The sequence below is a fragment of the Lepidochelys olivacea genome, assembly GCF_965140295.1.
Source record: "Lepidochelys olivacea isolate rLepOli2 genome assembly, chromosome: 1".
NCBI lineage: Eukaryota > Metazoa > Chordata > Testudines > Cheloniidae > Lepidochelys > Lepidochelys olivacea.
The window spans coordinates 113,387,757-113,414,118 of NC_140411.1; the positions used below are offsets into that span (position 1 = coordinate 113,387,757).

The 26,362-nt window shown below is 46.1% G+C and overlaps 1 protein-coding gene across 5 annotated transcripts in view; it reads left to right on the forward strand.

The window, feature by feature from the left end:
- Window positions 1–26,362, forward strand: part of TMEM255B (transmembrane protein 255B) — a 110,424-nt gene that overhangs the window by 78,700 nt on the left and 5,362 nt on the right. For 3 of the 5 annotated variants that reach the window (XR_014713640.1, XM_084643806.1, XM_084643804.1), the window contains 3 exons: window positions 3,374–3,459; window positions 10,544–10,703; window positions 20,839–20,985. Coding sequence is in view for 4 of the 5 variants with exons in the window: in XM_084643806.1 (XP_084499932.1) it covers window positions 3,374–3,459; window positions 10,544–10,703; window positions 20,839–20,985 (393 nt within the window). In the remaining variant the exon portion in view is untranslated. The remainder of the gene's footprint in view (window positions 1–3,373; window positions 3,460–10,543; window positions 10,704–20,838; window positions 20,986–26,362) is intronic. The other 2 variants (XM_084643805.1, XM_084643807.1) reach the window with 2 other exon arrangements.

The following is a 26,362-nucleotide window of genomic DNA, read 5'->3' on the forward strand; positions in this document are numbered from 1 at the left end:
AAACTCTTTCAGACAGGGCAATTGTAAAGGCCTTGCAGCATGCCTTGAATGTTGACAAACTAGGACAATTTCAAACCAAGAGTGAGTCCCAAAGCCACGGGGTGATTGCAGAGAGTGGCCTCCCAGGTACCACAACTCTCTTGTACAAATGGGGCATCAACTCTGGAGTCCCTCCTGATCTCGACTCTGGCAGCATGGCATAAGGAGAGAGGTAGTCTTTGAGATACATAGGTCCCAGGCCAACACAAACATATATGATAGGATAAAACCAACCAGCAGCTTAAATTTTACCTAGTTGCCAATAGGTAGCCAGCACACATCCAAAAGCACTCGTGTCATGTGGTGCCAGGTAGATGCCCTCTGTAACAAGCAAGTGGCTAAGTTCTGCACAAACTTTAGTTTACAGATAGATGTAAGATGCTGCCACATGTCATGCAGTATAGTGGCACTTGATTAGACTGCAGTAGTTACTGAAACTAGTGGGTCTCCTCGTAAAGTAAGTTACTATTCAGTGTGAGGAAGTGTAGCAGAATCAGGCCCTTGGTGATTTATGCCTTCAGTTCAGGAAAGCATTTATGCACGTACTGAAGTCCCATTGACTTGAAGTAAAAAAGACAGAGGTAAACAAAACACACCATAACTCAGTGGGCTTGTGATGGAGTAAGATATAGCTGTATCAAATTGTGAATTCCTTTATGCATTGCAGCTTCCATCTTGGATTGTAACCTTCATTGTGACCTTCATTTCATAGTGTAACCTCCACTTTGGATTAGAGCATCCATTTTGTATTACAGACTGAACACATGTATACCTTGCCCAGGGGAGGGTTATTGTGATATATACGAGACACACATCTTACCCAGCAAAGAGGCTTGACACCTGGTTGAATGAGTGTGATAGTTAAGTTAGCACAGAGCAATCAACCTTTGATTGTCTGTCAACTACTAGACCATCTTCATGGGACAGTGGACTCTGCACATAAGCCAGGCTGGGGGAAGGGTCTAGAATTTCCCAGCTGGGAGCACATGGGCAAAATAGGGACAGACTGTATTCAAGGGTGGGCTTCTTTGATCAGGAGGGCCGACCATCACCATGTGCCAGAAAACAAGCTTGGAAAGGGAGAAAAGGCAGGGGAGACTCTCCCTTGCCTGAAACGCTGACCAGATCTCAGGCTTTCGATTATTTTGCAAAGATTTCTAATTCTCTAGTGGTTTCTTATGAGTAAAGTCCTGTGGTTAAGAAATTCCTTTGCTAAGCCTGTATTCCATACTTGCCTGCCACATTTTTCCTGAAGGGGTTAATTGAAACCCTCAAAGTGCCCACAGGAAGGTGGAACTCTGAGGGGGAATGTATAAGCAAATGTGGGAGCAGGGGGCTCAAGAGGGCTGAGGCGTTGGCTTCAGGGTCTAAGGCAGACAGTCTGTGGGACCCCACATCCCAAAGAAGGGGAGCAGCCATGAAGTCTGCCCCTGGGAGTGGGTCCCAGAGACCCAGAGGTGGGAACAGTGACCAAGCTCTTTCCAGACTCAGGTGGCTTAGCAGCATGTGAGATCCAGTGGTTGGGTCCACACAAACCAGTCCTCGCAAAGCGGGACTAGGCCAGGTTGTGACAGGACTCATCGAGCAAACTCATTGACTTCAATGGGATGTAGGTTCATACTTAAAGTGAAGCATGTGCTTAAGTACTTTGCTGAGTCTGGGACCTATATCATGTTATGATGTTCTCTCAGTTCGCTTGTATCCATTGTATGGTGTCTTGGCCTACGCCAAAGGCACGCTGCTTTTCTTTTTCTTTTCTTCACTAGCCTCATCAGTTGTGGGCCCTGCACAAAATCCATTGGTTTCAGTAGGAGTAAGATATTACTTAATGTGAGCTAGGGTGGTAGAATCAGATCCTAAACCATGTGCTAAACCATTTGTGTTTGCTCTGCATATCAAGTCCTACATCTGCATTTCAGTGACCACACTTCAGTAACCTTTTTCAAGTTTTGGCTGTTGTGCCTTGACCTCCTCTTAGCACCAATTTAAGAGAGATTCTTGCATTTACTGTGAGGGAAAAACATCAAATTCCATCTGTTTCTGTCACCGACTTTCTTTGTTCTCTCCTTAGTCTTTGTGAAGCCCTCTCCATTTTCTTCCTCCCCCATCTTCTCTGATTTTTTTAATTTGAGCTGTTCATGTCTTCCAGAGTCACCATATTCTCTCATGGAATAATACCTTATTGGATGGGCATGTGTGACAGAGGTCATTTCACAAGTGCTTTTCAAAGGCAGCAATTTATTCCTAAGCATGTTGCTACCATCTCTTTCATGAGGAGAAAGGCTCCATTCACTAGTAAATGCTTTTTTCATGGTACAAACAGAACCTTTCTGAATGGTCACAGAATACTTTTAAGAAAGAAGGTAGCAATATTGTATTTTCCATACCATTAGCCAGTTTAACACTGACAGCAGTTCCAATATTTTGAAATTCTATTAATAAAGCTAAAGACCGCAAAAAGAAACTTGCCTATAAAATATTACAATGAGCCTGCTATGTCAAATAGAAATGATGTATGCATATTACATTGTAAGGGTCATTAAAATGATCTCTTGTCTGAATAGAGGGTGACTTGCATATGTCTGCATTTATATGTCTGTTCTCTAGAGTCCATAGTCTCACAAATGTATTCCAGAGCTTGCTGGAAATGGTACTCATTTGCTTAATTGCTTGGACTTTTTTCCTATTATATTTTGTTTTTTGTTCTAATTTTTTTTATTCTGGTGTAATAAAAGCTGAAGGGGGAAGGAGTGAGACTTCAGGAGATGCAGAGGGTTCTAATAGGTAGACAGAAAGACTTAATATAATTTACTAGAGAATATTATTATTCATATCTCTGGCAGCAGAAGGGGGTCTTAATGTAAATGAGAATCAGGCCCATGATATCACGTTTAGATTACAAAAAATAAAAATGGTGAACAGATTTGATCAAACAAGTTCATGACAGCAAAGCCTTATAACTTCTGGGGGAAAATATTTTCAGTATTTTTATGGTGCTTTAAACAAAAATGCAAGAACTTTTTCTGGAGTTATATGTGTTTGAATGCTGAAGACACTCTGGCATCAGGTCGTTTGTACAGTTACTCTCCAGTTTCCAATCCAAAAGGAATGTTTAGATACCTATCAGTTATTGTATAATGCTGTAGTCCTACTGTGGCCTCTTTGCTTGCTTCCTCCCCTTTGGGTGAAAGACAATTTTTGTACCAGTACAAGCACCTGAGAGTAAACCAAATGTGTTACTTCTATGTGGTCAGTGGGATGAATTGCAAAATGGTGGCCAGGTCCTGTAGCTACAGTACTTAGACTAAAGAATGGTCCCTTCTCTTATTCCCAGGTAACGTGTTACACCTTAAACAGCAAGTGCCAGCTGAGAGTAAAGAGCAATACATGCTATTGCTGTGACCTGTACAATTGTGAAAAGTAAGTACATGTAAGCAATACTCATCTGCTCTATCAGAATGTTTATGTTTGTTTGTACAGTATGTGTATTCCAGAGTACAGACCCTTTGCATTTAGGCCAGTATCCCAGGAATCAGCACACAGCTGGCTAGCAGGTGATAACCCTGTGTGAAGGCACAGGAATACTCCACGCCCCAAACTGCAGAGCCAGTGCATGGCCAAAAGCCACAATAGCACCCACACTGCCTGCAGCACCATTCTGAGAGGAAATGGGCCAATGGATTCACATTATACAAATATGGCATTCAGCCGCACAGTAGTTCCCTATGGTGAGGTCTGTACTGCACCAGAGTGTGCACTTCCCAGATCCTGTTCTCCCCTCCCCACAGACTTGTAGGATAAACTGTCTTTGGGGGCCCTGCTCACATGGTTTGCCCCTCAGTGCTCTTATTATTTTAGTAGGTTTTCTTTAAAAATTGTCCGTAGGATTTTGTTATGTGGCCACCAAAATAAATAAAGCACAACCTTGTAAAGATTCTTTGGGGAGCTTGCATTACAATTTTCAAAATTTTTCATGTGTTCACTGATCTCTGGGAAGCAAAATTAAAGGAAATATCATTTCCATGTCAAAACTTTACATCATAGGCAGGGCCTTGGCGTTTTCACAAGCATTTATGCGCTCAAGGGATTTTACTCAATGGCCATGAAGATAGGTATGGTATAAAGGAGAATGTTGATCCTATTTCCTAAAGATTTCCACTTTAAGTCAATCTTACCAAAACAGAGGCTGAGAAGATATAACAGTGGAAGTGCCTGAATATGCTAGTCAAGTAACAGTAGGTGACTACATCGGCCCTTAGAGAGAGGCTAGCGCAGATGGGCTCAGAATCGTGGTGCAGCAGGCTGACGTGGCCTCCCCTACCTGCCAGATAACACAATTGCCAAACAAAATAAACACGAGATTTATTTCCAGACTGAAGTCCCTTCCCAGTGCCTTCCTTATTGCACATGTGTACATCAGTACCATTGCAAGCAGCATCATTGACATAAAACACAAGAACAACCATACTGGGTCAGACCAACGGTCCATCTAGACCAGTATCTGATCTTCTGACAGTGGCCCATGTCAGACGCTTCAGAGGGAACGAACAGAACATGGCAATTATTGAGTGATCCATCCCCTGTTGTCCATACGGAAGCTGTTCCATACCCTTCATCATTTTTGTTGCCCTTCTCGATACCTTTTCCAGTTCTAACGTATCTTTTTTGAGATGGGATAACTAGAACTGCATGCAGTATTTAAGGTATCAGGGTACCATGAATTTGTATAGAATCAGAGGGTTAGGAAGGACCACAAGGGTCATCTAATGGCATTATGATATTTACTTTCTTACTGTCTATCCCTTTCCTAATGGTTCCAAACATTCTGTTAGTTTTTTGAACTGTCGCTGCACATTGAGTGGATGTTTTCAGGGAACTATCCACAATGACTCCAAGATCTCTTTCTTGAGAGGTAACAACTAATTTAGATCCCATCGTTTTGCAACAGTTTGTTTTCCAATAGGCATTATTCTGCATTTATCAACACTTAATTTAATCTGCCATTTTGTTGGCCAGTCACTGAGTTTTGTGAGATCTCTTTGTAATTCCTTGCAGTCTGCTTCGGACGTAACTATCCTAAATAATTTTGTATCATCTGCAAATTTTGTCAGCTCACCATTCATCCCTTTTTCCAGATCACTTATGAATATGTTGAACAGCACTGGTCCCAGGACAGATCCTTGGGGGACACCACTATTTACCTCTCTCCATTCTGAAAACTGACCATTTATTCCTCCCCTTTGTTTCCTTTCTTTTAACCAAATAGAGATCCATGAGAGGACCTTCCCTCTTATCCCATGACTACTTACTTTCCTTAAAAGTCTTGGTGAAAGACCTTGTCAAAGGCTTTCTGAAAGTCCAAGTACACTATATCCACTGGATCTCCCTTGTCCACATGTTTGTTGACCCCCACAAAGAATTCTAATAGACTGGTGAGGCATGATTTCCCTTTACAAAATCCATGTTGACCTTCCCCAACAAGTCATGTTCATTTGTGTCTCTGATAATTCTGTTCTTTACTATAGTTTCAACCAATGTGCTTGGTACTAAAGTTAGGCTTAACGATCTGTAATTGCCAGGATCGCTTCTGGAGCCTTTTTAAAAAATTGGTGTCACGTGAGTTATTCTCCAAGTCACCTGACATGGAAGCTGATTTCAGCGATAGGTTATATACCTAATTTCGTAGTTCTGCAATTTCACATCTTAGTTCTTTCAGAACTCCTGGGTGAATCTCATCTGGTTCTGATGACACATATTACTGTTAAATCTATCAATTTGTTCCTAAATCTCCTCTGTTGACACCAAATCTGGGACAGTTCCTCAGATTTGTCACCTAAAAGAATGGTTCAGGTGTGGGAATCTCCCTCACATCCTCTGCAGTGAAGATCGATGCAGAGAATTCATTTAGCTTGTCTGCAATGGCCTTGTCTTCCTTGAGTGTTCCTTCAGCACTTCAGTTGTCCAGTGACCCCACCGATTGTTGGGCAGGTTTCCTGCTTCTAACACACTTACATTTTTTCCTGTTGGTTTTTGGGAACCAAAACTGCCTGGGTCAGTAGAGTGCTAGGAGAATGACATTGGTTCTGTCACAACATGTCATTCTCAGGACCTTGGGAACCCGGGGAATGGGAGGAAAGGAGTATCCGAAACTGCTCATCCATGGCAGTAGGAGAGCATGTTGTGTAAGGAGCAGGAAACTTTCAGGAAAATCTCCTGCGGTGGGGTGGGTAGGGAATGTGGGGAGGGGGTGGGATGCTGGCTCTTGTGCTCTCTGTGTACCAGCAGGAAAGTGCTAGTTCACATTTGAGTGTTACACACCCTAGATTGACCTCCTGAACCCCCCACCCTCCTGGCTCACATCAGCGCTCGCATTTTTTGTTTTTACCCATGCCTGCAACCCTGAATGACCCAGCCCATTTCAAACCTAGGTTGCTACATACGGGAATTCCAAAAGTCATACAAGTTTGGGAGAAGGAGGTTTTCAGTGAAACTGGCAGAGAAACGGACAAGTATCTTTTGCTTCTGCAAAAAAACAAAAAAACATTTTGTCAAGCCTTACTTCCCTGAAGGATTAAAGTGAAGTTTGGGACTAGAGAGAGGTAGGAGTTTCCCCAGAATGCTAGAGCAATGGATGAGTTTCTGGGGTTCAGATTTATGGAACCAATTTGACAAAGTCAAAGCCTGGATGAATGCTTTTCTTTCCTTGCCTACGAGATGCTAAATCGAATTGCCATGGTATGTCTGCTACTGATCAGGTTAGTGCCATCTGTACTTTTGTAATTTTTGTGAAAGCAATTTATTCACTCATCCTAGTGTGTGTGTGTTATATTTATAGATTCATAGATTCATAAATATTTAGGTCAGACGGGACCATTATGATCATCTAGTCTGACCTCCTGCACAACACAGGCCACAGAATTTCACGCACCACTCCTACAAAAAAACCTCACACCTATATCTGTGCTATTGAAGTCCTCAAATTGTAGTTTAAAGACTTAAAGGAGCAGAGAATCCTCCAGCAAGTGACCTGTGCCCCACGCTACAGAGGAAGGTGAAAAACCTCCAGGGCCTCTTCCAATCCGCCCTGGAGGAAAATTCCTTCCCGACCCCAAATATGGCGATCAGCTAAACCCTGAGCATATGGGCAAGATTCATCAGCCAGATACTACAGAAAATTCTTTCCTGGGTAACTCGGATCTTACCCCATCTAATAGCCCATCACAGGCCATTGGGCCTATTTACCATGAATATTTAATTACCAAAACCATGTTATCCCATCATACCATCTCCTCCATAAACTTATCGAGTTTAATTTTAAAGCCAGATAGATCTTTTGCCCCCACTGCTTCCCTTGGAAGGCTATTCCAAAACTTCACTCCTCTGATGGTTAAAAACCTTCATCTAATTTCTAGTCTAAATTTCCTAGTGGCCAGTTTATATCCATTTGTTCTTGTGTCCACATTGGTACTGAGCTTAAATAATTCCTCTCCCTCTCCGGTATTTATACCTCTGATATATTTATAGAGAGCAATCATATCTCCCCTCAACGTTCTTTTAGTTAGGCTAAACAAGCCAAGCTCCCTGAGTCTCCTTTCATAAGACAAGTTTTCCATTCCTCGGATCATCCTAGTAGCCCTTCTCTGTACCTGTTCCAGTTTGAATTCATCCTTCTTAAACATGGGAGACCAGAACTGCACAAAGTATTCCACGTGAGGTCTCACCAGTGCCTTATATAATGGTACTAAATCCTTCTTATCCCTACTGGAAATACCTCTCCTTATGCATCCCAAGACTGCATTAGCTTTTTTCACAGCCATATCACATTGGCGCCTCATAGTCATCCCATGATCAACCAATACTCCAAGGTCCTTTTCCTCCTCTGTTACTTCTAATTGATGTGTCCCTAGCTTATAACTAACATTTAACTTCAGTTGTAGGGTTTTCAGGAAGTGGTTTGGCTTGGTTAGAGAGGCGAGAAATAAGAGGGTAACAATAGAGGTGCACAAAATAATGCATGGCATAGCAAAAGTAAAGCAGACCCTCCTGTTTATCCTTTTTTATAGTATAAAAACAAAGGGAAATCCATCTGAATTGAAAAGTGATACATTGAAACTGGGAATATTTTCTTAACAAGACATAATTAATGGTGGATCTCACTGCTGCAAGGTAACATTGACTCCAAGAGTTTAGCAGGGTACAACACAGAACTGATCCTTAAATGGATAAATAGAACATCCAAAGTTATCGGATAGAGTGAAAAATATAAGGGATTGAAGGTTAACCCTTTTGCTTCTTGGCATGAACTGCTAACTGACAGAGGCTTGGAAGAAACTCCCCTGTAGGCAGTCCATGGAGCCTGTACATTATGGGGCTTCTTGCATCTTCCTCTGAAGCACCTGATACTGGTCACTGTCCAAGACAGGATATGATTTTATTATGTATTTATATGGTGATAGCGCCGAGAGACTCCAGCCAAGATCAAGGCCCCATTGGCTAATCAATGAACAAACATAGACTGAGAGACTATCTCTGCCCTAAAGGCTTTAGCTGTTTTGTCTGTGTAGATTGTACAAGGTGTGAGGGAAAACAGGCACAGAGAGGTGAAGGCTAGATTCACAGAGGTGCTTAGGCGCTTGGGTTCAACATTTAGGCACCATGGATATTCTCAAAGCCATGGCTCAGCTGCCATCTCATCCCAAAGTCCCCAAAGCACCTACATTTCTGCCAGCAGGCATGTGCAAAGCCATTTTAGTCCCAATGCTCAGACAATGCCTATGGGCTAGGGCTTTGCACAAAGGCCAGTCTGTGGGGGGTGCAGAGGGGAGGGGTGTCCCAGAATGCCCAATAGGCTGGTGGTTCAGAAACTCACCTGGAGGTGGAACATCTCAGGTCAAATCCCTGCTTGAGAACAGGAGCTTGAACCCAGGACTCTCACCCCCCAGGTGAGTGCTCTGACTGCTGGGGTGCTGGGTATTCTGGAGCGGGTCTCTCAGGCTCTCCTGTTGGAACTGTTCCACTTTGTAGAGTCAATTAAATATTTACTGAAGCAGGGATTTAAGCCTCCCACCCCCAGGGGAGTGCCCCAGCCACCAGGCCATAGAGACAATCTTTCTCTAACCCAGTGACTAGGGATGCCATTAGGCAGCAGAGCACCTAAGTACCTTTGTGAATGTGACCAGTGCTAGGGGGACCACTGGCTTTATCTGCTGAGATGATTGATGTCTACGATGGGGTGTGGCTGACCACAGCAACAGCTGGTGTACTGCCACAACCATGCACCACAGCAACAGGTGCTGTGCTCCCACAACCATGCACTGCAGCAACAGGTTTGATATTTATAAAAATACTCAGGGCTGGCGTGGCTCTGCACAGGACCACTTTAGGTTTCTCCCTGCCTTCTTTCTCCTTAGCATTTTCCCTACCCAGCATCCCCAACTGCACTCCATGAGCCTGACTGGAACTCAGAACAAAAATTTCACAGGCCACTCTTCTCTGCCTTTCATCAAAATGTTGATGGAAATTTCCCTTCCATCTTTAAAAAGAGTTCATGGTGAGGGGAAGGGCTTTGGACATAGCACACATATCTCTAGAGCAAACAGGGAAAAACTCTCTCCAGCTTAGGTAGCTGTTATGAAGTGGGTGAGTGGGAAAGTGTTACTACTTGGCAGTTGTGTTTGCCAATAGAATAGCAGGGTATTTCAAAACATGGGATTTGATTTCTCCAAATACCACACAGTACACAGAGTCTGCAGCAAACAAAATTTGGGTTCATAATTTGCCTGATTTGTAATAGCAGTTGCTATGTATGAATGTAAAAATATTATTTCTAGATTGTACAATCTGCAATTTAAAGGAACATCTTTATGATATCCATTAGGTCCTGAATTGTGTTGCCTCTGTCAGTTTGAAACCACAGACCCTATATGCAAATGTAGCCAGTTAGTAAAATCTCCCTTCCCTATGGTTGGATTCACTTCTTAAGCACCATGCACATTCAACAAGGATCTTTGAAGCAATGCTTACAGGTGAACTGAGGAGGAGGTTGTGCTAGGCATGTTTTAGCTGGTAGCTGCTCTCAAACACATTTCTAATTTGCGAGCACTCTTAGTAATGTAGCATCACCTATTAGTGCCATAGCTATCCTAGAAAATGGTACCAACAAATCCCCACATGTGCTAATGCTAGTCAGCTGAATGAGGGGTAGCACTGGGGGGCCCCTAGCATGGCCATTGGTAGCTTTATTTTTTGTTAAACCAGTTTAATTTGACATAGGGATTTTAAAAAAACAGGTCAGGCTGCAGAGAATCTAGACCAGAGCTCCCAGGGTTTTAGCTCCTGTGGGAATGTTTGTGTACAATTTGCTCATTCAGACAAGGCTGGACTACTTGCTCTTGTTTCAGCTATTTTGCCCCCTCCCACCCCCATTAAACATTTTAGGATTCAGCTGGGCTGGTGCGCTGTAAATCATTGATATAGTGGTGACACCATTTCTATCCCATTGCAGTTCAGAACAGTCAACCAGCTACTACGAGTTTCTTGGAGTGAACAGCTGTCAGGATGTGGTTCACTTGTATCGGCTGCTGTGGGCCTCCACAGTCCTGAACATCATTGGCTTATTTCTTGGGATAGTCACGGCAGCCATACTTGGGGCCTTTAAAGACATGGTAAGACTTGCAATTCCTGCAGCTTTTCATCAGTGGTGATTTCTGTATGTTGCTAATTATCCTGTTACCTAATGTGTTAAAAAAAACAGACAACAGAACCATACACAGCAAGTGCTCACAAAATGTTTCCTGCATGAACTTTGAGTCCTTGGCCTGTGCTCTGGCCAGGTGTTATAGCTAAGTAGGGTCAGGGCGGGGTAATACACACGTGTAGGTCAGAAACTGGCATCTGTAGCAGTCCTGTTGGTGGTTCAGTAAGTGGCCTCTTTTTATCTGAGTAAGCACTGAACCATTGGCCCAGCTTGGTGCTAGAAGGTGCCAGTTTAATAGATATGTGAAACTGAGGTCCTAACCACTTGTGAATATTAAAGATTGTGTGATAGTGTTCCAAAGAGCAGGGATTAGCTCTGGGGTATCAGCCAGGTTCTGATGTGAACTGTCACATTCTGCTAACCTAAATCGCCTTTTTGGTTTCCATAAGAGGTACTGTTCTTCTTCCCTGCCTGCCCTAACCGGCTGTGCAGTGGTGGTGTGTGGGGATACTAAGTAGCTGCTGTGTCGTAGAGGTGGCTGTGCTTAAGTGGTGGATAAAATGATTCCAAAATACATGGCTGTATGTTGCTGGCTGTTCTGCAACGGATAGCAGATCAAACCTAGGTTACTGTGATTACACCGGGTTAGGGAAGCAGCACAGATGGAAAAGGCATGCTTCCTCCCTTCCCCTGAGGAGCAGTCAGCACCACAGCAGTGTTTCCTTTACAATATTCAGAAATCTTTGGGGTATCACTTGCCAAAAGCAAGAGGAGGGTGGAGGGACCAGGGAGCATTGTCTCCAGCAAAGCTGCCTTCATTTAGCTGCAGAAGTCCATGCATAAGTTAATGTTGCTTGTCGCTACATTAATTCCTGGTGTGCATCTTCTGTGGTTCAGCAGGGACCAGGACTGATTCAGACAAAGCTGGTCAACCTATAGCTACAGAGGTCCCTGCCTAAAGGGCAGGTTGAAACAGTGATGTGATGTTTGCCTTTGCTGCGTGATAGGGAGTGTAAGCTATTTTGTGCTGCCTGAGAGCTCAGCAGTGATGATAACTTAAGGCCCCTGATGAATTGTGATTTCTCCCCCTTTATTGCTACTCTGGTAGGCGCATGTCACAAGCTACCCTCCCCTCCCGACAAAGCTGGCAGGTCAGATAAGTTTGAGTAGGAAGGGGGTAGGGTTGGATAATGTTACACACTGAATCTTGGGCCTTGCAGCTCCCATGCCCAAGCTGATGTGTTTGCACGGGGCTCAAGATTTGCTTGAACTGCTTCTGTCGGAGGAATGGGTAGCATACAGCTGCGGTGGGGAGTTAATGCAGCGTGGATCACTAACCAGGCTGCAGGGATGAGGTGGGGGTAGGCATGGAACACAGAAAAGCTGCTGCTCTGCACAAATACCCTGAGATCCATCAGGTTGGGGCCAGAGGTGGCAGGTTTGTATAATTTTTGGTGGTGCCCAGAATGGGTTCAAATCCGCCGCACCCCCCCCCCACACACACACACCTGCCTAAGGCTCTGGGAGGGGGTTTGGAATGTTGGCAGGCTCTGGGCTGGGACAGGGGGTTGGGGCACAGGATGGGGAGTGCAGGGGGGTTGGAGTGCTGGGTTGGGACGGGGGGGTTGGGTGCTGGGTGCAGGCTCTGGGCTAGGACAGAGGATTGGGATGTGGGAGGTGGTGTGGGGCACGGAGCTGGGCCGGGGATGAGGAGTTCAGGGTGCAGCATGCCGGTTGCCCCAGGGCTTGGGGCCAGAGAGGCCAGCCCTCTCCCTGTCAGCAACAGCAAGCTCCAGGGGACACTCACCCAAGCCCCGCCAGGCTGCTGCTCAGGAGGTCCAGCCAGGATAAGCCCTGCCCCCTGGAGTCGACTCAGCGTCATCAGCTGGGCGGGCGGGGAGAGGGCAGGCTGCCATGCACCTCCTCCCCTCCTCTCTCCGCAGGCACAGCAGCCAGCTCAGCCTGCCCACAGCACCACTCCCTTGTAGATGGCTGTGGCAGCGGCCGGCAAGGGAGGAGAGCTGCAGGGGGCAGCCACCCACTGCCCAGGGCAGGCAGGGATGCTCGGGGGAGGCATGTGGGGGCAGCAGGTGACACCAGGGGACACTCCGGGGGAGGTATGCAGGAGCGGCAGGCAAGGCCAGGGGAGAGACCTGGCTCCAAAGGTTGGTGGAGCCAGGCCCCCCGGGCCCTGAATTTGCTGGAGCCCAGGCACCACGGGCCCATACAACTTGCTACCCCTGGTTGGGGCTAGCATTTCCCACTGATATTTTGGCTCTTTGTGGTCAGCAGGTCATGTCTGCCATTCCTCCAATGGTGTTAATCCTTCCTTTAACTGGGGAGGACATGAAGCGGTCCTCAGAGGGTTTTTTCAGGAGGGGATGATCTGGCCCCTCGTTTGTCAAGCACTTCAGGACCTTTGGGATGAAAGGCTGTGTGTAAATGTAAGATGGCAGGCTGTATTTACAGGAGCTAGGAGCTGACAGCAAAGGTGATTCAAAGTACATATGAACATAACACTGACACTTGGAGACATTCCTGTATAACAGTGGTGCTCAAACTTTTTCAGTCATGCCTCCTCTGATCAGTGACAGAATCTGTCTGTGCCTCCCTCTCCATTACTGCACAGCCGAGGCTGCCTCGGCAGCTGAGCTTGGGCTGATGGAGGAGCTGGGGATCGGGGAGGAGCTGAGGCTAGGGAGCTGGCTGGGGGCAGAGATGGAATGAGGGCTGGCTGGGGGTGGAGCTGGTCTGGGGGCAGAGAGGGTCTGGAGATGGAGCAGCACTTGGGGCTAAATGGAGTTGAGGGAAGAGCTGCATGCCTTCCCCCCCCCCCCGAATGTTCCTCCACATCACCCTAGGGGAGCACGCTCCACAGTTTGGGGACCACTGCTTATAAAATATATTCCTCCTATTCAGACACAACCACCCCAGTGTGCTTCCTTCAGCAAAACACACACAGGAAAACAAGCTATCAGTAACTAACTCTGTGTCGTGATTCAGGGCTTTTAGAAATATTTTATTATAGCAGGGTCATGGGAGTTATTTAAAAAAAAAAACCACTGTTAAGAGGCTGTACAATGTACACCAGTACACAACTGTCCTCCTACATTCGGTAAACAACCACACTCAGCCATTTGTGCAAGCAATGTATAAACATGCAGCAGAGTATCGTTTACTCTGAGGCGTGAGGGGGACTTGGTGACTCAAGGGGAAGTGGTATGAGGAGTGTTCCCATAGTGCCGGTGAGGAAACACAGCAATCTAGTAATGAACAGCCTGTGCCTCCTTTGCTGAAGGGAGAAAAAGCTGCTTTCCAGTGTTACTTTATGTTCTCCCTGTGTGTTCCATAGAGGCGCACGGGGAAAGGTCACATGTAAAAACAAGCAGGTTAGAACAGGAAGGAGAAGAATCGGGAGATTCCTGAGCAGAGGGGAGAATTACAGAGCCAGTTTCAACCAATGCTGACGCAGCCCTTCTGCTTCATTCTTTCTCCTTGTCTTCCCTTCTTTGTCTCTACTTCTCCCTCTTACTTTGGAAATGATTGAGATGTTGCTTTTCCTGGGTCCCTGGGCCACTAGCTTTGTTCAGGCCAGTCTCCTGCATTGGTTAAGATTTATCTGAAACATAGTGAACATCAACCACATTGGAACCATTTAAAATGTCCTGCTCTGGGTGTGTCAGGTTTGACTACCCATTTCAGCTGTTGTCAGCTTCTACTGCTTGGGATACATTGGCTAGGGCAAAGAGGTGAAAGGAGGAAGCCTTTTCGGTACTTCCCATTGGGTGATGATGTGGCTAGTGACAGATTGTTGTGAAGTGTTTTTCTCTTCTGAAGCCCTCACTGGATCAATTTGTGAGCACCACTGCTACATCAAGAATTACATTTCCATCTCTTTGAAGACTGAGACATCACCTTAGTCTTCTACCCAGCACTGGAAATCTCAAATTTGTTTCTGTAACATCTGCTGTAGGTGCTCTAAAGGACAATGGCTGCATTGCTAAATGCTAAAAAGTTTATCCAGGCTAGCAGGGCTGCTGTGGGCAGAGGCACAACGTGCATTAGGAGACAGATGCAGATAAGTAATGGGAAGGTGGCTTATAAAGCTTACAAGGCAGGTTAAAAGGTAATTAAATTAAATTATGCTTTACCAAAACCAACAGGAGTTGTGAATGCTCCTCTGAGGATTAGGTTATAATGGTGAAATCCACCCCTGTGCAGAGGGCCAACACAAGGCTTATACAACACATACATCCCACTTTTACTTAAGCTAAGGCTTAAATGGGAACTTAGGTGTTGCACAGACCTTGGACTGATCTTTTGCTCCAGAAATACTCATTGGGGTGAAACTCATCCCTCTGCAAGCATTGATTTAATCGCATTGTTCATGAGGGATGCAAACCTATTGAAATGTTCCTACATGAAACGGAATAATTGTGACCAAGTTTCATACCCTCACACATCACAACGTGCTGGAAAGGCTGAGCTTGCATTTACAGATTTGAGCACTCAGGCCAAGCAAGCATCCAAGCAGCAAAAAGCAATGGAATGAAACTACAGCAGCAGTCATGCACCATTATCTCAGTGCGGAGCAAGTTCATTCAGCTCCCAACAATGCTGAGGAAATCGGAGAGCTGCTTACATTTCCTCTGCAGCAGGAGTGGAGGGGTGGGAGTGAGCACTTTATCTGCTTACAACTAAAGCTGAATTTGTGTAAATCACCACAAGCATGTGTTAAACAGAGAAACCCCACAATAGTGTCAAATGTTACAAAAATCAATAATAGAATTGCTGTTATCCACTGCAGCAAATTATTTTCCAGTCTCCTTTTAGGCAACCTACACTATCTGGTTTACTGATTTGCTACTTTATTTCAGTAGCTGTGTATCAGTGAACAGCTGTTAGGAAACTGGAGACTGGGAAAACACTAAGGAGAGGCATGCAAAAGGGCATGAGGCTGATTGATATAAAAAAATAAAATTTGGTGTGAGAGAATCATAATCTGTTTTTTCATGATGTGGTATTCTCAGAAATGCCCACAGGCTGTGTGAAGGTTTATTTAGACATTGTCCTTTACAGCTACTGAGGGCATTTCTTTAAGGATGAAACCTAAAAGAGACAGCTAGGATGTCTACTAAAAATCACGTGTAGCTTTTGGGAGTTATAGCTACCAGTTATAGCTATAGTGGTGTGAGAATGAGTTGAAAAACAAAGTGCAATTGCTTTGAAGCCCATCAGATTTTCCTGCAAAGAAAATATTATTTTGTCTTCCAAAAACTGGAACATAGTTGCTTCTGGTGCATGAGTTTCTGGCACAGTGGTTTTAAAAGTTTTCACAGAGATTGTGGTGAGAAGGACCGACGTACGTAGCATGTAACAAGCAAAGAAATTGGCTAACTGCAAAGATACAAATATAATACCAGTGTTTCATGTTGTTGTTGAAAAAACATGTCTGTCTCTTGGTTTATATCAATGGATAGATAAGTCTCAGTCTGCATTTTATGTTTCATTCTGACTCAGGGCTGAGCCACATTCTGGCATGAGTAACTCATGTATTTCTTCAGCTTGAAAGGCCTTACTCTCATTAGCTTGTTCTCCCTATTTCTCTGGAGTAGGGGATGTCTCTGTGTTCCACACTTTCCTTTCTCCAGCCATGGAGGGAGAGAGGCCCAGCTCCACAAAGATATTTAGGGACTGGGCCAGAAGTACTGGGGGGAAGGGAGGAGCAGTTCTGTCTTAATGTACACGTTCGTATTAGATGTCTATAAAACTCATGTTCATTAGAAAAAAGCACCCCCTACAGCTTAGATACATGTTGAAATTTACCTAGAACGGGGCTACGTCGACTGTTTTTTCTGTTGAAACCAATGGGAGGACAATCCTTTCCATTTCAGTAAAGCGATTTCCAAGGGACATGGCTACCTCTGTGCAATAAGCTCAGAGTCAGCCCCTTCCATAGAAACACCCAGTAAAGTTATTACTGTAATTGTATTGATGTATATTTATTATTTCTATATAATTATGTATCAATCCAACATTTGATAGAAAATCATTCTTATTATGTCCCATGTTATGTGTTCAGCGCTGACCTGGTCCTTGGTGTTACACAAAACCAAAAGGAAGCCCTCAGCCCCATCAGCATGGAAATGTCTGTAACTGCCACCTTCCCAGATCAGCATGGATGTGAATCTGCCGACGTTTCCTCACTTAGGCTTCATGGACAGAATGGAGTTTTAGGAAGGGGCAGCATGAATGGCTACAGAGTATGGGAGAAAGGAGTGGCAATGGAAAAAGAGTTGCCTTATAACCTTTTGAATGGCAGAGTGTTACAACTGGTTTTTCAACATTTTCCTAGTATGAAGCTCAAGTATGAAACTGCAGAAAAACCTGAGTGTCTCTGGATTAAGTTTAGAAGTGTGAGCAACAAGGGTGATGTCGTGGTAGGAATCTGCTATAGACCACCGGACCAGGGGGATGAAGTGGACGAGGCTTTCTTTCGGCAACTCACGGAAGTTACTAGATCGCAGGCGCTGGTTCTCATGGGAGACTTCAATCACCCTGATACCTGCTGTGAGAGCAATACAGCAGTGCACAGAGAATCCTTTTTGGAAAGTGTAGGGGACAATTTCCTGGTGCAAGTGCTGCAGGAACCAACTAGGGGCAGAGCTCTTCTTGACTTGCAGCTCACAAACTGGGAAGAATTAGTAGGGGAAGCAAAAGTGGATGGGAACCTGGGAGGCAGTGACCATGAAATGGTCGAGTTCAGGATCCTGACACAGGGAAGAAAGGAGAGCAGCAGAATATGGACCCTGGACTTCAGAAAAGCAGACTTTGACTCCCTTAGGGAACTGATGGACAGGATCCCCTGGGAGAATAACATGAGGGGGAAAGGAGTCCAGGAGAGTTGGCTGTATTTTAAAGAATCCTTATTGAGGTTACAGGGACAAACCATCCTGATGTGTAGAAAGAAGAGTAAATATGGCAGGCAACCAGCTTGGCTTAACAGTGAAATCCTTGCTGATCTTAAACACAAAAAAGAAGCTTACAAGAAGTGGAAGATTGGACAAATGACCAGGGAAAAATATAAAAATATTGCTCGGGCATGCAGGAGTGAAATCAGGAAGGCCAAATCACACCTGGAGTTGCAGCTAGTAAGAGATGTTAAGAGTAACAAGAAGGGTTTCGTCAGGTATGTTAGCAACAAGAAGAAAGTCAAGGAAAGTATGGGCCCCTTACTGAATGAGGGAGGCAACCTATTGAGAGAGGATGTGGAAAAAGCTAATGTACTCAATGCTTTTTTGCCTCTGTCTTCACAAACAAGGTCAGCCCCCAGACTACTGCACTGGGCAGCACAGCATGGGGAGGAGGTGACCAGCCCTCTGTGGAGAAAGAAGTGGTTCAGGACTATTTAGAAAAGCTGGACGAGCACAAGTCCATGGGGCCGGATGCGTTGCATCAGAGAGTGCTAAAGGAGTTGGCGGAAGTGATTGCAGAGCCACTGGCCATTATCTTTGAAAACTCATAGCTATCGGGGGAGGTCCCGGATGACTGGAAAAAGGCTAGTGTAGTGCCCATCTTTAAAAAAGGGAAGGAGGAGGATCTTGGGAACTACAGGCCAGTCAGCCTCACCTCAGTCCCTGGAAAAATCATGGAGCAGGTCCTCAAGGAATCAATTCTGAAACACTTAGAGGAGAGGAAAGTGATCAGGAACAGTCAGCATGGATTCACCAAGGGCAAGTCATGCCTGACTAATCTAATTGCCTTCTATGACAAGATAACTGGCTCTGTGGATGAGGGGAAAGCGGTGGACGTGTTGTTCCTTGACTTTAGCAAAGCTTTTGGCACGGTCTCCCACAGTATTCTTGCCAGCAAGTTAAAGAAGTATGGGCTGGATGAATGGACTATAAGGTGGATAGAAAGTTGGCTAGATTGACGGGCTCAATGGGTAGTGATCAATGGCTCCTTGTCTAGCTGGCAGCCGGTATCAAGTTGAGTGCCCCAAGGGTCGGTCCTCAGGCCGGTTTTGTTCAATATCTTCATTAATGATCTGGAGGATGGTGTGGATTGCATCTTCAGAAAGTCTGCAGATGACACTAAACTGGGAAGAGAGATAGATACAGTGGAGGGTAGGGATAGGATACAGAGGAACCTAGACAAATTAGAGGATTGGGCCAAAAGAAATCTGATGAGGTTCAACAAGGACAAGTGCAGAGTCCTGCATTTAGGACGGAAGAATCCCATGCACCGCTACAGACTAGGGACCAAATGGCTCGGCAGCAGTTCTGCAGAAAAGGACCTAGGGGTTACAGTGGACGAGAAGCTGGATATGAGTCAACAGTGTGCCCTTGTTGCCAAGAAGGCCAATGGCATTTTGGGATGTATATGTAGGGGCGTTGCCAACAGATCGAGGGACATGATCGTTCCCCTCTATTGGACATTGGTGAGGCCTCATCTGGAGTACTTTGTCCAGTTTTGGACCCCACACTACAAGGAGGATGTGGAAAAATTGGAAAGAGTCCAGCGGAGGGCAACAAAAATGATTAGGGGACTGGCACACATGACTTCTGAGGAGAAGCTGAGGGAACTGGGATTGTTTAGTCTGCGGAAGAGAAGAATGAGGGGGGATTTGATCGCTGCTTTCAACTACCTGAAAGGGGATTCCAAAGAGGATGGATCTAGACTGTTCTCAGTGGTAGCTGATGACAGAACAAGGAGTAATGGTCTCAAGTTGCAGTGGGGGAGGTTTAGGTTGGATATTAGGAAAAACTTTTTCACTAGGAGGGTGGTGAAACACTGGAATGTGTTACCTAGGGAGATGGTGGAATCTCCTTCCTTAGATATTTTTAAGGTCAGGCTTGACAAAACTGGCTGGGATGATTTAGTTGGGGATTGGTCCTGCTTTGAGCAGGGGGTTGGACTAGATGACCTACTGAGGTCCCTTCCAACCCTGATATTCTATGATTCCTAGGGAGGATCCAGATTGTCTCCACTTACATTTTGTGAAGCTTCCCTACTCCTCATTAAGTAGCTCTGAGCCTGGAAGACATGGTCTCTGTCCCACATGGCTTGCCACAACAGCCCCCAATCCTTCAAGTTGCTCTGCAGGGTCGGGGCCTACGTGGCCAAAAATACAAATAAGACACTGGGTGCCTCAGGGGATTGTTTTACATGTACAGAAACTATTAGTAAAGCAGCAGCTGAATCGTGACCCATATGTCACCTTTGCAAGATGTGATGATTTGCCGGGTTAATCTTAAAAGAACCTCCAGAAAAACACTGGCTACTCATTGGATCAGGCCCATGGGGTACGTCGACAACAAAAGGGTTGTGGAGTAAGGAGTGCTGCAACAGTGTCTTCCCTGATGGAACAAAGGTGGTGGGAGGCCAGGCCTGGAATAGCAAATGCTAGGTAGGGTATGTGCCACATGTCTCAAGAGCACAAGGGGAAAAGCCTTATAGGATCAGTCCAATTTCTGCTACTGCAGGGAGTGCAGCAGCATGCTTGCTTAATGATGGCAAGAAGTAGGGATGTTATGTGCCTGGCGGAGTGGAAAATTGTGGGGTAGGGGTGCTTTCAGGGGAAGAGGTCAAGGCTGCCCCCCCCCACCACACTCTTCATGGGTTCTAGGCTTGTTGCTTCTTGGGCTGGAGTCCTGCCCATAGCATCGTCAGCTAGGCACAAGGAAGCGCTGGACACTTCTTAAGGCAAAAAAGAATGCAGCTGTGTAACTTCAGACCAAAAAGCCCCAGCACACCCTATTTCTAGAGAGTAAAGTAAAAGTGTGTGTGTGTGAGAGAGGCTTTAATTTCAAAGTTCTTTGGTTTCCCAACTTACTTCTCTAGAGGGTACAGTGGTATTGTGAAGGTTAATGTATTAATATTTGAGATTCTTGGATGGCTGGTACAATCAAAGCAGAAAATAACATTTTTATTAGTATGAAGGGAAAAACAACTTGTATTTCTTATGCTGGGGAAATAAGAAAATAGAGAAATCAAACGCTGTCAAATGATGTAATCTGTCAGTTTGATGTAGTCAAAATAGTTTTCCTTTTTCCTACTCTAGGGTTGCATTTTGCTAATATGTTGTTGTCTTTTGTGTTCAGCAGGCACCTCTGTCCCAAATTGCCTTTAGTTCTGCCCCTCCTCCTCAGATCTTGTACAATCCAGCCCAGCAGATCCTGACATATGCCAGTTTTTGTCCCTCTGCGGCCGCTATTCCTGCATATCCATCCTATCCTTTACCTTTCCAGGTAGAGTACAAAATGATATTTTTCTTGTTAATCCTCTTGAAAGCCAGATGCTTCTCTTTGGTATAAATCCTGCACTGCTAAATCTGTCTGCTGTGGGGTTTTGGGGGAGTTGGAGATGGAAGGGAAGATGGATTGGTTGCCTAAAACACAGACTCTCCTCTATTCTTACAGCAAAGGTCTGTTTTTAGATCTTCCCCCCAGGGTCCTTCATTGATCTTTATTATTTGTTCCTTGGTAGTGCCTAGGAACCCCGATCAAGGTCTCACGGTGTTAGGTGCTGCATTGATAAACAAAGACAATCCTTGCCCTGGAAACTCACTTTAGAGCAGACAGGACAGTAGTTGGACAAAACAGAGGAGTGGGGAAGGCTGGGAGGATGAGAAGCATAAATGAGACTGGTTTAGCAGAAAAGCAAAACTCCCCACGTTGCCTACTCAGTGCCAGATAGGAGTGATTTGTAAGCATGGCAACAGAGGTAGGTCTTAAGGAAGGATGATAAGGTGAAAGCATACATTTTTCCCCACGCATAGGGAACAGCCTGGGTTAATAATAGCATCAATAGCAGCATGAAGGGCCATGGCTCTCTATATGGGGTATTAATTTTGAAGCACGGTTCTCATGGTCACTAATCCTCTACTCGTTGAAACAAACTGAATCATAAAATGGCAATTGCCGGAGCATAATTTGAATTTTGAACAAGCATGGAGTGAGGAATTCGCTTTGGCACCTGGACTAGCAAAATTAGCCAAAGAAATCTAATCTGCTCCTCCATCTTTCCGCTGCTACCCTCTGGCTCCACAAAACAACCGGTCACCGCTCTGTAACTGTTGTTCTTTGAGATGTGATGCAGAGCTGTGAGCTGTGTCCAGGGGTGTGCACCTCAGCCACCAGGGCTGAAGAACTTTGCATAGCAGTGCCTGTTGTGGCAGCACTTGCTCCCTGTGGCCACAGCCCCTCCCCAGGCTGTAGAAGGGCAGCGCCACCCTGACCCCTTGAGTTCCTTCACCCCCCCCATGTCAGGAGTACAGCCTCCAATGCAGAGGAGATGGAGGGAAGAATAGAATAGACATCTGCCTCGCATCGCGAAGAGCAACATTTATGGGTAGATGACCATTCTTTCTTCTTCAAGTAGATGCAGCTGAGTATTCCATGTGAGGGGCTTCCCAAGCAGTGCTCGTAGGAGGTGGGGCTCAAGAGTCTATCTAAAGGAGGACTGCAGGATTGCCTTCCTGAAGTTTGCATCTGATCTGAATGCAGGCATAGTGGTTTGCAAAACTATGCACAGAGGACCAAGTGGCTGCCCTGCAAGTGTTGAATGTAAGGATGTCATTTAGAAATTCTGTTGACGTTGTCTGAGCTCTTGTGGAATGAGCTCATAGCTCTTGAGGAGGCATAGCCTGGGCTACTTCATATCCTGTCATGCTACAGGAAGTTATCCACCTGGAGATGGTCTGTGACGAGACTGCTTGACTCTTCAGCTGTCCACATGTGAAACAAACAGATGAGGTGAGGAACAGAAAGGTTTCGTTCTATCCAGATAAAAAGCTAGACATCTCCTGACATCCAGTGTGTGAAGATGCTGCTTCTCTGGGGTTCAATGCAGCTTACGGAAGAACACTGGTAGATATCTAACTTGGTTCAAGTAAAACTGGGAAACCACCTGAGATAAAAACTTAGGGTCTAGCTGCAGGGTTACTTTGTTTCTGGAAAATGACCCATAAGGAGGTTCTGCCATCAAATCCTGCAACTCACAGACTCTTTGCAGATGTTATCATAGAATCATAGACTATCAGGGTTGGACGGGACCTCAGGAGGTCATCTGGTCCAACCCCCTGCTCAAAGCAGGGCCAATCCCCAATTTTTGCCCCAGATCCCTAAATGGTCCCCTCAAGGATTGAACTCAAAACCCTGGGTCTAGCAGGCCAATGCTCAAATCACTGAGCTATCCCTCCCCCTCCTTATCACCCCAAGGAAGGCAGATTTCTGACACAGAAGAGGGAAGGAAGAAGTGTCAAGAGGCTCAAACGGAGGTCCCGTAAGAGCTACTAAGAGTATTAAGTCCCACAAAGGAAACTGCTCTTTAACTGGTGGGTGGAGATGAGTGACTCCTTTCAAGCACCTCACTGCATGGGGTTTGAAAACACGGACTTCCCATTGATGGGCAGATGAAATGCTGGAATTGCAGCCAGGTGGAGTCCCAATTAACTAAATGCAAGACCAGAAGGCTGAAGGTGTAACAGGTACTCCAAATTGTCCTGGACACAAGGTAGCATCGGTTGAACTCCACAGGCTAATGATCATACCGAGAATTGCTTCCATTTGGCCGAACAGGAGATTGAGGATAAGTCTCATCTCTCCCTTGGGCTTTGGGACCAGGAAATACCAGGAGTAGAACCCCTGCCCCTGATGTTACAGGGGGACCTCCTGTATGGCTCCCAAAGCCAGTAAAAAGTGAACCTGCTCAAGGAGCAGTGTCTCATGAGGGAGTCCCTGAAAGGGGATGTGGTAGTGGGTGGGAAGAAGGGATGGAGAGGAACTGTACGGCATAACCCAGGGGTTCTTAAATGGGGTCATGACCCCTGAGGGAGTCACAAGGTTATTATGTAGGGTGTCACGAGGTCACCCTCCACCCCTAAACCCCGCTTCTCCTCCAACATTTATAATAGAGTTAGATATAAAAATGTGTTTTTAATGTAAAAGGGGGGTCATACTCAGAGGCTTGCTGTGTGAAAGGGGTCACCAATGCAAAAATTTGAGAACCATTGGCATAACCTGACCTGAAGGTGCCTAGGATGTAGATGTCTGTTGTGACAGAGTTCCAAACACTGTAAACCTGTCCCCGAACCTGTCCAACCTGTCCCCGAACAGGGGAGATGGGGGAGAGATTCCCACTGGACAGCTGTCCTGGACACACAAATCAAAATGGGTGTTCGCTAGGCACCAGGAGTGAGAGGTCCAGCTGGTTAAACCCTGAACCACAGGACCTTCTCTTTTGGGATCTGTGGCTCTTTATGGCATTGTCCTGCTGCTGCACAGGAAGGGACGATAGTCCAAAAAAACGCTGAGAGCTGTATTGCTGTTGCAGCCACTTACTGTTATAGTGGCGTCTCTTAACAGCTGGAATATATACTCCCAAAGCATGCAAAGTATCTCGGGATACCTCAATAGTCTGCCGCACATTGGGCGCGTTGGAATGAGGTACTTTTTCTCTGATCTCTTCGCCATAGGTGACCAATGGAAGGTGGGGTCTTTCAGAGGGCCTTTGCAGGCTCCTTGAGAGCCTCATTTAGTAGGAAGGCTACTCTCCCTGGAGCTGATGGTTGGAGAATACCCAGCAGCTTATGTGTGCTCTCCAGCAGGACTTCTGCCTGGATACCTGAGGTGTATAGCCGCTACCTTGGGAGTCCCTGGTATGCCTTAAACTAAGTCCTTGGGCACTGAGGAAGAGGAAGATTCCAGCACAATAGATTCATCCGGGGAGGACGAGGAGGCAGTTTGCTGTGCCAATGATGGATTCTATTCTTGCATCACAGGATCTGGTTGGAAGAGCTATATAGGTCCCAGGGGAATGGACTCAGCTGTCAATTGCAGCTGAGACGATATGGGAGCAGGAGTTACTGTCGCGACCAGTGATCACGCTCTTGAGAGTGACTTCAGGAACCGAGGCACATCCCAGAGATTCCAAGGAAGCCACTGGACAAATGCATAAGGCATTGGTGGCCAGCAGGCATTGGGCCAAGAACCACTGTCCCAACTGTGGAGCAGATGCTGATCTCAGTGTGAATAATGATCCAAGGGTGAGCTCTGGTGTGTATCCGACGAGGACAACCCTGACCTTGAGGAATCCCGGAGGTTCTGTGGCAACAAAGGAGAGCCAGCCCCGATGGGGCAAACAACCACTCAGACTCATTTGAAGCCCAGTCGGGAGGGAGCATCAGTGCCAAAGAGGGGTGGGGAATCAGCACCAGTGGCACCGAATGGGACATGCTCACACTTGGTACTGGCAGAGGCATCGGCACTGATTAAGGCACTGCACTTAATGATGGGATCTGCTGCCAAGACAATGATGGTGCTGAAGGATGCACCAACTTCAAGTAGGCCTTCTGTGCCAGTCCCAACCTCAAATCCACAGTCCACGGCTCAGGTGGTAGGAGCTGCAGGGTCAGCGTACCCAGCATCTCTGACACATAGCTAGAGGGTGCCAGGGGCACAATGGAGGATGAGCTGGTAGACGCCATAGCACTGGAGAACTCATGAACTAGCAGAGAGTCCAGGATGGAGAGGCAAAGCAGGTCCAATGCCAGCTCATATGCCATCAGTATGGAGACCATCAGTACTGGTGCCAACTTCATTGGTACCAGACTCAATGGATGTCCCATGGCCAGAACCGAGTCAACAGTACAGGGCCTTGCTGCTCACCACATGGTACCGAGGAGCAGGTGAATGGACCTGCTCCATCCCACATGCCAGAGGGAGTGCAGTGCTGGTCAGCACTCCTCCTGGAAGAGGAGGAGGAATCTCATTGAGCCCTGGAATGGTTCTGGCTCATTTTATGAGATCTCTTCCTGGCCAGAGGGGAGTGAATGACCCCTTTTCCTCTTGGGGGAGACGCCAGAGACTAAGCGCAGAGTGGCATCATTTGCCAGATCTGAAGGTGACCACCTATCAGATGAGGGTCTCAGAGCCAAAGTGGGCCTCATGGCCTGTTCCAGAAGATGCTGCTTCAACCACAAGTCCTCTTTGTGACTGACTTGCAGAGGGAGCCACTCTCTTTAATGTGTCCTTCAACAAGGACCTGCTGTGGGGGTTGCTCTTGGGGATGGCCCCCCTCCAAGATGAAAAATGCTTGAACCCTGGTGAGGGCATCACGCAAGGCTGCCAAACAACACTTAAACTAAGCCTAAGGTACTAGTCAGAAAACTGAGAGTGAAAGTGGGAGGTGAAGACACCATAAAGCTCTGACTCTAGTCACGATCAGTGAGAAGGAACTGAGGGGTCGGGCTGGTGCTGCCCTTACGCAACCAGGGGAGGGGCTATGGCCACAGGGCATAAGCGCCGCCCCTGCGGGTACTGCTAGGCAAAGTTCTTCGTCTCTGGTGCAGAGGGCATGCGCACACGCACAGAGAATTCACAGCTGCATCTACTTGAAAAGCTAATGTTTGATCCTTTGCTGCTGCCCTGAAATCCTCGACATTCCCTGCTCCATCTGTGACTACTGGCTCCCTCACCTTTCTGCATTTCCGTGCCATTGGCCTTTGACAAGAGCAGGGTTTAAAAAACAAATGCCCTTGAGTTTGCTGTCCTGCTGGTGTTTCTCTGGTGATCTAGCCCTTCCTTTAAATGATAGATTAACTGCTGCATGGGGCAACAGCAGAGC